We start from the raw sequence: 11,664 nt of genomic DNA on the forward strand, positions 1-11,664 counted from the left end.
CCCACCAGACTACTAGATGAAATTATATAAATCAATAAATTGATTATATCTTTAAAGATCTATTTTACCCTACATTTTTTAACAGATTTGGAATTTGGCATTTTTGTACTTCTGGCTAATAAGCATAATCAGTTAGATTTGCTTCTGTTGTGTTATTTCATAGATAAATTTGAAGCTTATTCCTTTAACTTCATTACTTAATAATAAGAAGAACAATTAAAATTTTAAATTCCCAGAAATAAATATAGAAATATTTCAAAATGTAAGCAAAATAACTGCACATTAGATAAATATAGATACAACCTGCTCAAGAGCAAAGTTGAAACTCTAATTTTAATATGAACCAAATCTCATGTGTGTCAGTGTATGTATGTGTGTGTAAGACATGAAGTTTTGTTTGACTTGAAAAATAAATAATAAAAGAAAATATTAAATATTTACTTATCATGCTATATAGCATGATCATAAACCACAGATTATATACTACTATTTTAACTTTCAGGTGGCTATTCCAAAGAAAGGAAATATTTGAGAAAATGATGCAATTCTTGAGACTCCTTGAAAATGAGAAGTCATAACAGTTTAGTGACTGAATTAAAATTATAACCCAACAGTAGAATGCAAGTCAAATTCACAAAAGAATTTGTACAGATAATCCTCAACCTGCTTAATTCACAAAAAGAGTTCTAAGTATTGAACATGTCTCCTAAAAGCAGGGTCCAACATTAACAACAATCTGAGTTGCAATATTAATATAAATAGAAACCAGAGAGAAAATTCTAAAATGTAGTCAAAAGTTTGATAATATTGATAACAGTATGTAATCAAATATGTGGCTATTAGTAAAATTCTTTTTTAAAAACAAGGAAAATTGAAACTTGTGGTGTGGTACCATTATTACCCTATTGGTAATGTTAAGGAAAAACATTTTCAACAAAATATTTTTAAATTTTTCAATAAAATAAAAATTTTCTAAAATATTTCATGAATAAATATTTTTCATTCTTGAAAAATAAATAAGATTATCCTTTAAATTATTAGATCATTATAGTTGAGATGTATGTCCTTTTAGTTCACAGCATACATGAAATTACATATACAATGATTGTATATATATTCTTATACACAGTCATATAATACGTGTGTGGTCAGTCACTCACTCATGTCCAACTCTTTGTGGCCCTGTGGGCTGCAGCCTGCCAGGCTCCTCTGCCTATGAAATTTTCCAGAAAATATAGTGCAGTGGGGTGTCATTTCCTACTCCAGGGGATCTTCCTGACCCAGGAATTGAACCCACATCTCTTGCATTTCTTGCACTTCTTGCACTGGCAGGAGGATTCTTTACCACTACTGCCACCTGGGAAGCCCAGTAATATATGATATATTTATTATATAGTGAATATACTATATATATATGAATGAAGCTAAAGTGACATATGCACCTTTTAACTATAAGGTCCTGAAAATTTAGAGTTTAAAAGAATAATATTATGTAATATGATGTGCATATATATTGTAATCTTTCATACATACCTATTTCTACCCTCACCTTATTATTAGCAAAAAGAATGGTTATTGATTGAGCAAATATTCTCACCCTGAGACCCAGGGTTCTTTAGATTTTAGTGAATGATACTTGAAAGATTTATATAATACCTAGAGTCAATATAAAATTTGTCTGTGATATTTTACACTTTTCTGATGAGGGACTCTCCAACTTTCCTAAAGGTTAAGAGCAGCTATTTGAGATACAAGAAAGCCAATAAAGAAAAGAGAAAGAAAGAGAGAGATGGTGGAGTAGTGAGTGTGTATGTCATGGTATGGTTTTAAATCCTACCTCTCCCACATGGCTGTGGAATCCTCCTTAAGTTTCATTTTTGAAATTTTAATCCAAAATTATTGAAATAATTATGATACTATTGCAGAATAAACTATCCAAGTAGATTATATACACACTCATCTGGTGGCTATTGCAAGAAAGGATGGTTGAATTCACCAGAGTAAATGGCTGAACTCACCAGAATTATATCCCATCACAGCTACACAGAATCACCCAAATATCCAAACATTTAGCAAGGTACAATAAGATGGCCATGTCAAGTTATGAGTTATAATTTAACAATTTGGGACATATGATGCCCATTTTATATTCAAATCATATTCAGATGATATCTATTTCACTATAATACAAATGTCTTCACACCTTTTAATCACATGCTTAGAAGTTACAGATATAAATTATTTCTATAAATTATGATTAATTGCACAAAGATTTGTTCCACCTTTTGAATTTTCTATTAATTTACTCAAACAATGGATATACATACATGCACTAGTAATGAGTAAAATTCACCAGGAAAAAAATGACTTGTATTTCAAATATTTGGAGCTTGAATATTAGACTCATCAGATCATTGAGTCAAAAAAAAAAAAATTTATTTCATGCTCCCAAATAAAACAAATTCAAAATAAATGCCCTAGAGTTGGCTCTAGGAACAACTTCAATCTTGAAGTAATATTGACTTATACAAATATAGAGTTGCGTTTTGAATCACTTTTAATGTGAGGAATACATACATTTTTAATGTCATTTAAAGTCTTGTTCAGAGAAAAATGGTAATAATGTTTGTTTTGCCTTTTCTGAGTCAATTGTGAAATCCTTTAATGAATTAGCTGAGATTTACTAAGAAAAATAATAGCTCAGTTCTGTTCTACTCAACAGAAATACAAGAGTACTTTCTTTTCAGGTAGTGAGTTGAATGGACAAAATCACAGTGCCATTTCCTGCTTCACACTGTGCCCATTGAGTAATACAGAACTGGTCACCACGTTCTTAGCATTGCTTTTCAGGGAGGTCATGCGCACTGCAGAGGAGCTGAGTAGGTAGCTGGTGGATCTCTCTCCATAGGACTTCCTTCCACAACAGAGCTGACTATTGAAATGTCTCCTGAAGCTTTCACTGAGCAAATAAAGAGCAAATGGATTGACACAGGAATTGCAAAAGCTCAGAACCCGGGCAACCAAGGTGACAATCATGTGACCTAGAGACGGGTCAATCTTGTTATAGTTGAAAGACCTGTACATGTAAAGGATGTGATTTGGAAACCAACAGAAGATGAAGCAGCCCACAAAGACCAGCACGATTTTGGCCAGGCGTTTCCGTGTTTCCATCTGCAAATATAAAGAAACAGTCCCTCGATTAAATGAAAATGGAGGCAGCCACATTCTAAAACACACTGTGTTCGAAAGATGTAAAACTCAGCCGTAGCATGCAAATGCTCCCAAAAGCACAAAAACAGTTTTCCTTGCCAAGATAATGACTTTAACAATTTGATGTAGCCTATTTTGGTCACTGCACTATTTTCACTTTAAAATGTTTGACAGTTTCTAAAAGGCTACGTTCATGTTAAAACTGTGATCTTAAAAATGTCTTAACTTTTCCTTTTGCTTCAAGCCTTACCACGATCAATATAAACATAAATCATTTCTGTTTGTATTAAACTCGTTGAATTAAAAAAACCACAGAATAAATTCAAGCTTAAAAAATTTTAAATCAGAGTATTTTAAATAAGAAAAGTTGATCTATTGAAATAGGGCATGACTTTTTAAAAATCCTATCCACACACACACAGAAAAAAAACTTGAAATTTAATTTAAATTCCAGCCTCTCATAAATCAAAAGCATCTGATATAACTGTCATTTCTATAAACATTATTATGTTAGACTACATACCCTTAAAATAAAAACACTTTCTTTTCATAAAATTCACCTAGTATGTTTAGTGTTTTATAGGAAGGTCTTCAGGAATGTGATAAATAGACAAAATTCAAATATGAGACAGTAATCTTTTTAAATCTAAAAATCATTCTCTAATATCTAAAGCCCCAAGGTTAGCTCACATTTGTCTAATTTGTTTGAATATTTAAATAAGGCAACATGAAAGTGAAGACATAATTTACTAAGATATTTATAGTAGACAAGATATTTTCTGAGTTAAAACTATTGGTAATTGACTAGAATATGCCAGGGAAGTCTGGAAAGATTTAGGATTAAAAGAGATCTGACACTGGGGAGTAAGTAGTGGTGAATGATAAACAAAAGTGTAAGTGAGAAGGAGTCTAGATCAGGAAGCAGAATGTGGCGCTCTGGATATAGTCCAGTAGCATCAATTAGACAACTTGGATGGATTAGGAAAGTGGATGTGAAGCTTCCATTACTAAGCATGGGCCTCCATAGCAGGTTGAGCCTAGGTGCCAGAATTTCACTGCAGTGTACATTTATTTACTATTTACTTATTGGAAAAGCTATAAAGTTGAATTAGACCAAGTCTGACCTTGGCACCAGCCCGCCCTCTGCTCCCTTTCACTCTTGTTTTGAGGCCCTCTGTTCCCAGTCTCCTGCTTTGGTGTTCTAACCAAACCTCACCCCCAGTCCCCGGGTAGTGTCCTAGTCCTTTTCTGATGTAACCTTCCCCCAGACTTTCTGTCATCCCCTGTGGGCTAATGGGAGAAGAAACAATAATTGAATAAATATATACTCAAAATGTGACTCAGATGGTAAAGAATCCACCTGCAATACAGAAGACCTGGGTTTGATCCCTGTGTCAGGAAGATCCATAGGGTCACAAATAGACACAACTGAAGCGACTTAGTACACACACATACTTAAAATGTGAAATTTTTTCTGGTTTGTTATATGTTTCTTTGCATAAACATTTGCATGTAAAGAAAAGCCATCAGAGACATTCTAACAGGCATGTTCAGGTGTCGGATAAATTGGACCTCAGTGGACTTTTACAGCTAAGCTGCTGCTGCTGCTAAGTCGCTTCAGTCGTGTCCGACTCTGTGCAACCCCATAGACAGCAGCCCACTAGACTCCACCATCCCTGGGATTCTCCAGGCAAGAACACTGGAGTGGGTTGCCATTTCCTTCTCCAATGCATGAAAGTGAAAAGTGAAAGTGAAGTTGCTCGGTCGTGTCCGACTCTTAGCGACCCCACAGACTGCTAAGACATGGCCACGAAATAGAGACCCCTGTCTCCAACATCCCTTCTAGTTCAGGCTACTGCATGTCCCAGTGTCCTCTTACTGTTCTAATCATTCCTGGTATTGAAAGCCCATGAACTAGAACTCAAAATAGCACTGACTGCTTCTCACCAGCATGCCCTCAACATACACACCCACAGAGCTTACCTGTTTTTTGGTATGTTCATTGTATTCTCCTGGAAGATTATGTGCACTTTTAATTAAGGTCTTTGCAATGTGATAATAATAAACACTTATGATAACAAGTGGTATGAGGAAGTAGACCAAGAAGATGAGCACTGAATGAATCTTTGGATGTAATTCATCTGTCTGAGGATAGGGTATACACGCCGTGAAGCTGCCGTTATCCAAGCTGCCAACGCGTGCCACCTGGGAAAATATGGCTTCAGGAATAGCCAACAGCACGGAGACCACCCAGATGCCCACGGCCTTCACGCAGGTCCACAGCACTGCCCCTGATGTCTGGATATCCATGGGGTTTACAATGGCTCTGTACCTGGGCAGACAGTACATCTCAAATTACTCTCTTAAGAAAGAAAAATTAAAAAGAGAAAGGAAAAGAGAGAGAGATTTTACTAAGATGCCAACCTGTTTACCATAGCCAAGACATGGAAGCAACCTAGATGTCCATCAGCAGAGGAATGGATAAAGAAGAGATGGTACAGATACACAATGGAATACTACTCAGCCATTAAAAAGAGTGAAATAATGCCACTAGCAACATGGACGGACCTAGAGATTGTCACACTGAGTTAACAAAGTCAGAGAGAGAAGGAGAAATATCATATGACCTCCCTTTTATAAAGAATTAAAAAAAATAATTTTTAAAAAATAATTTTAAAACATAACAAATAAACTTATTTACAAAACAGAAATAGACTTAGAGAATGAAAAAAAAATTTTTTTACACTTAGTAATGTAAAAAAAAAAATGAATTGTGGTTTCCAGGATTAAGGATGAGAGGAAGGAAAGGAATTGACATGTACACACCACTATATTTTAAATGGATAACCAACAAGGACTGACCGTATAGCACAGGGGACTCTACTCAATGTTATGTGGCAGCCTGGATGGGAGGGGGTTTGGGGGAGAATGGATACATGTATATGTATGGCTGAGTCCCTTTGCTGTCTATCTGAAACTATCACAACATTGTTAATTGGCTATACTCCACTATAAAATAAATATTTTAAGTTTTTTTAAACAGAGAGAGGTGCCAACACCCCATTATTCCCAAGCTGTAATGTAGTGTGTGGAATAACTAAGAACCCTGGTGTCTCTCTGTCCAAAAGTCATTCCACTGCTTATGAGCACAGAAAAGATGAGGAAAATATTTTAAATTGTCATTTCCCAAACTTCAGTAATTTGCTTACATCCTTCACCAGTATTTTCTCCATCTACACATACTGCAGGTATTATCATATATTGAATAATTTTAATTAAATGATTTTATTTCCAATTACTACTGCAAGTATTATAACACATAATCATAAAATATAAAATATTCACAAAATAGTATTATTAAAATTTACCTGAATACTTTTCTAGAGCTTCTGAGGTTGGGTCTCCTACCTTTTTTTTCCCCTAAGGACATTGAGAAACCTCAGAGAAGAATATATACTGGGGTTTTCTCCCTAATTTAGTCATAAGGACAGAAAGAACTGGAAATGGAATAGCATTCTGTCTTTATAGCTCAAATTTCTTTAATGTCAAGACCTCATGAAGTCTTTTCCTACCTAATACCATCATAGTGGTAAATGAACCACACTCCAGGACACAATAGCTTAAACACCTCATTCAATTACACATGACTATTAAGTAAGTTAATAATAATGCAAAAAGAACAAAATCATATGTAAATCTCAAATTACTTATATCTGTCTTTAAAAGCATATCAGGGTACCCATATACCTAGGATTTTAACAAGATACAGAAAAAAGTGATTTTAGTCAAACGAATTAGCATTGCTATTTCATCTCTGATATCCTTTAGAATATCGCTTAAGATCTTTTTCTGCATCTGTAAGTTGGGGATAAAAACATCTCCCTCAACGTTTTGTGATTAGAAAAACTGTACAGAGTGCCTATTACAATGTCTGGCACCTAGCAGTTAGTTACCATGCCATGATCCTGTGCCTTCTCTTTATTTATGTTCAAGTTAGTCTGATATTTCAAAAATTCAGAATAGTTTAAGCTACAAAACAAGCAGATTAAAGTCTCCCTCTGAGGTTCTATAAGAATTCATGCCATTGTCCATAGGAGAGGAGCAGCTCCCAACCTCAGTAAAATAGTCTCTCTCCTTCCTGACTTGCACCAGGTGTCATTTCCAGACCCTCAACAGGAAAGCAGCAGTTCACATTTTCATCTAGAAGGTCTTCCCAAGAAACATACAGAAATGAAAGCAAAGCAACAACAAGCAGCTTCAACTCCAAATGTAATGAAGTTGCAAACACGATGCAGACCTTGCACGTGGCAGAACTCAACAGGCGTGAGTTTCTTTCTCCTATTCTGATTAACTGAATGTTCTTCCAAAGCTGAAAGAATTACAATCAGTAACTAGAATGAGCTAATCCATCTTCTTTTCTAAACTTTATCAGATGAATGCATTCAAATAGTTTGGTTTGTTTTTCAAATCAGAGAGCACTGAGTGCTACAAAGAAAAGTAGAAGTCTCTCATTCCATCTCTGGTCCCACTCCTGAGTTAAAACAAATTTCAAATCATTACCTCCTTACATCCAAGAAATGTACTTCTGCCATTGTCTCTTGAATTAATTATTACAGACATTAGCTCTTGACATCCTGTTATGATATTTAAAGATTTTCTTTCTCATACCACCTTTATTCTTCTCATTCCTAACTTCCTGATTTAGTAAGATATATTACATTTTTACAAGATAGTCAATGCAGTATTATTATGGCTAAACAAATATTGCTTACTGCAGAGTTAAGTAGTATATTATGATGATGTGTTAAACTTAACTTTTCAGTCTGCTATTAAGTAGGAAAAGCCATTAAGAATTTCTTATACCAGGGAAAGTAATAATGCATCTTAATGGTGAAGAGTCCAGGTTTTGAATTGGGTTCAGACAATGGTTTCATCACTGTGAGATTGTGGAAATGTTGCTTAATTTCAAGTCTTATTTTTCTTCACTTTAAAATGGTAATAATTACAGTGTCTATTTCATAGTGTTGTGAGGATAAGAAACAAACAAAAAAAAAAAAGTTAGCATAGTACTAAGGGCAATTAATCTTACACCTATCTCCAAATCCACAAGAAATTAAAATGTTCAGTGAGATGAAGTATGAGGAGGTTAATTACTAATCAACACTTGATTACTATGTTCTGGAAGAAAAATAGAAGTGTAAACTTGTAACAAAACATTTCCAAACCATTTGAAGCATATATTGGAATGTACTATGTAATTTCACCACCAGTAATTCCAGTTCCTTGATTTAAATTTTCAAAATGCACACCGAGCAGCAAGAGTAGGCTCTGGACCACACAGAAGAGGCAACCAACTTTATGCTGTTATTAAAGTACTCATACTATGTTTACAAAGTACGTGATACACATAAACTGAAAAAAGTCAGTAAATACATAAAGAATAGCATTTTCTCTGTCCTTTGTCAGAGCCAGTTTTCCAATCTCCAAGACAGTAGATTGAGAAAAGTAGTATGAAATAAACTCAAGCCCTAGGTCTTGCTACTGATATCACTTTTAAAAATGAAAGCATAAAGAGAGTAACTATTATAATGATAGCTCTTCATTAAGTTTTATTCTAATCACTAAGAATTTTTTCACATTCTAATTAAAATGGATTCCATGAAGAAGGGCAACTAAACTAAAAAGTCACATTTTACTTCTGATATACAAAAAAGTGTTTTAAAAGATAATACTGAATAGAAATGGTCATAGAAACAAAATGAGATGCATAAATTACTCAAAGTCACCCATCTTTATAGGAATGTGGTTTTAAAAAGAATACATTACACAAACTAAAAGGTCAGTAGTATTTGGTTTAAAAGACAATGGCTCTCAACTTTCTATTGAATATTGTCTTTCCATCAATGAAGATTAACTTCTCAATGCCAAAGTGATGTAAAGGTATTATTACAAATGCCAAGAAATTTAGATGGACTCATTTTTCATTAATAATTTAATATGTAAATTAAAGTGAAGGATCATGAACACCACCTTAATCATTCAAGTTAAACTGTTTATCTAAACAGCTTAAGTCAACAACCCGCTCCTAAGGAAATTTGACCAGGGTTCCATGCAATGATGTCTAATTACACATTTCTCCCCACACCCATCCAGATATTCCTTCTGCTTAAATTCCCCAAATCATGATTGTAGAGAGTCTGGGATAGGGTACTGGACCAAGAGTCAACAGGACTGGATTCTCCTCCCAGGCCTGCCTGGGCTTCAATATCCTCATCTGAAAAATAACACAGTTGAACTAGTTGATCCATAAGGTAGAATAACAGACATTTCCCACTCTTGAAATATATGGAAAGAAGATTTTATATCAAAGATGTATTTTTCAGCACTGTTTTAAGATAGTAGAACTTAGTATCTTACCTGTTGGTAGGGGGAAAAAAATCGTATCACTGGACTTCAGGTAATAAAACTAGAAGAATGTATAAAGTCATGTCTGAAGAATATATACTATTCTAGATGTTTTTGCTTCAAATAAATAGCAGCATTTAGTTAGTGAAATAAGTCTTCTCCTTATTTGGAAAAAAAAATCAAAATCAAACACTTTCCTAGTATTAAGGCAGACAGTCTTATCTATCAGGTTATTAAACTACTGAATAAGGAAAGGGCACCTCTAAGTTTTTAGGGACACACCAAAAGCTTCTACAGGATTGTTGCACATCTATTCTATAGTTTTTCTATGAAATGGATAATGAAGATCCCGAAAGTGTGTGTGACTCAATGGACATGAGTTTGAGCAAACTCGGGGAGATACTGAAGGACAGGGAAGCCTGGCAGTGCTGCAGTTCATGGGGTCGCAAAAGCTCACACACGACTTAGCCACTGAACAATAACAAAGTGTGTGGAAGGGAAAGGCTAGGCTGTGCAATTTTAAACTAATGCAAATGTTTTTTAAATAATGGTTTTCTTATTTTTTTTTCAAGCTTCACATCTCTGTCCATTTTAACTCCTTTTACTCTGATTATCTGATAGAGTCTCTCTCCTCCTCTCCCCTCTTCCTCCCTGCCCTTCACTTATCCCTCCTTGCCCAGGTACACTTCCGCCCCTCTCCACGGCCGCAGCCTCTACCCTTACCTGTCGGCACTGAGGGCAGTGAGCGTGAACACGGACACCCCCACGGAGGTGAGCTGGATCACCGGGATAAGTTTGCAGCCCACCTTCCCGAACATCCACTCGTCGAAGAAGTAGCGCGAGGCATCCACCGGGACGCAGGTGAGCAGCAACAGCACGTCCCCAGCGGCCAGGTTAGAGATGAAGATGTTGGGGACGCTCCTCATGGCGCTGTTGGTGATGAAGATCTTCACCAACATGATGTTGCCCAGCAAGCCCACTGTGATGATGAGCAGGTAGAGGGACGGGATCACACAGCGGATCACCAACTCCGCAGTGGTCCCGTCCGGGGCGGGTAGGAAATCCCTTTCCGACATCCCGGGAACGAAACCGCTCCGATTCCCGCCCGCGGGCTGGGAGAGGTTGGAAAGAGACTCGGGTGGCATGGTCTCTTTTCCAGGAGAGTTCGCTGGAGTTTCCGTGGGGCCAGGTGCCCAGAAGAGTGCAACTCACTCTTAGGCTGAATGGATTTCCCTCCCGCCAGGACAAGCTTCCCGCCCGCGAGGATCGGGTCACACCGCCTGGTCCCCAGGAAGACCCGGCGGGTGAGAAGTGTCCACAGGCTCCAGCCCTTCACTTTTAGAAGGGGCGCGTTGGCTCCTGCTGGCTCCGAATTTAAAAAAGAAAAAAAAAAAAAGCAAAACAGTTGAGTCTTTGTTCCAGTCCTCAATGGATTGTCCTCGCTTCTAGCTAGCGGAGAGTAACCCTTTTGTGAATAAAGAGTTATCGCTCTGGAATTAATTGAAGTACCTGTCAGACTTTTCGCGGGGAAGGCAGGAAGTCATCCTGCCGCTGTCCAGCCGCTGAAACACTAGGAACTAGCAGCGAGGCGGTTGGCACTTTGCGGGTCCCACAGCTTTGCTCTTGTTCCTGCAGTTCCTGCAGTGTTGTGTGGGATTGGAGGGGCTCCGAGTCCTTTCTCTCGAGGGACCTCCCTCTATAGATGCATCCTTACCCGCCTCCAAGCAGAAAGCCCCCAGGCAGAAGTTTGTGAACCTCTGAAGATTTGGGGGCTGAGCTGGTGAGTCCCTGATCCTCTCACACTGAATCTAGGAAAGCAAAAGAGTGACAAAGGAGGAAGTAAATGAATGGTAGCCCCTCACTACTTTTCTTCCTTGATCCACTTTTCTCACTCCAAGGACAGAAACTCTTTCCTATAGTCAGCATACTGTTTTTTTTAACTTACATTTCATTGAAATAAGATGACACCACCCTTATGGCAGAAAGTGAAGAGGAACTAAAAAGCCTCTTGATGACAGTGAAAGAGGAGAGTGAAAAAGTTGGCTTAAA

At 36.8% G+C, this 11,664-nt stretch overlaps 1 protein-coding gene and 1 long non-coding RNA gene across 2 annotated transcripts in view; one reads left to right on the top strand and one right to left on the bottom strand.

Annotated features, from left to right (window-relative positions):
• Positions 1–2,539: 2,539 nt before the first annotated feature.
• NMBR (neuromedin B receptor) lies at positions 2,540–10,760 on the bottom strand. The gene is made up of 3 exons (XM_010851435.1): positions 10,339–10,760; positions 5,194–5,542; positions 2,540–3,171 (listed from the first exon to the last, which is right to left on the bottom strand). Exons 1-3 carry the CDS (start codon positions 10,758–10,760, stop codon positions 2,770–2,772), a joined length of 1,173 nt encoding a protein of 390 aa, XP_010849737.1. The 3' UTR covers positions 2,540–2,769.
• LOC104997019 overlaps positions 10,317–11,664 on the top strand; it is a 2,475-nt gene continuing 1,127 nt past the window's right edge. Inside the window, exon 1 of the long non-coding RNA XR_826279.1 lies at positions 10,317–11,618. This is a non-coding gene — a long non-coding RNA (uncharacterized LOC104997019). The remainder of the gene's footprint in view (positions 11,619–11,664) is intronic.

This window comes from Bison bison, unplaced genomic scaffold (genome assembly GCF_000754665.1).
Source record: "Bison bison bison isolate TAMUID 2011002044 unplaced genomic scaffold, Bison_UMD1.0 scf7180017864303, whole genome shotgun sequence".
NCBI lineage: Eukaryota > Metazoa > Chordata > Mammalia > Artiodactyla > Bovidae > Bison > Bison bison.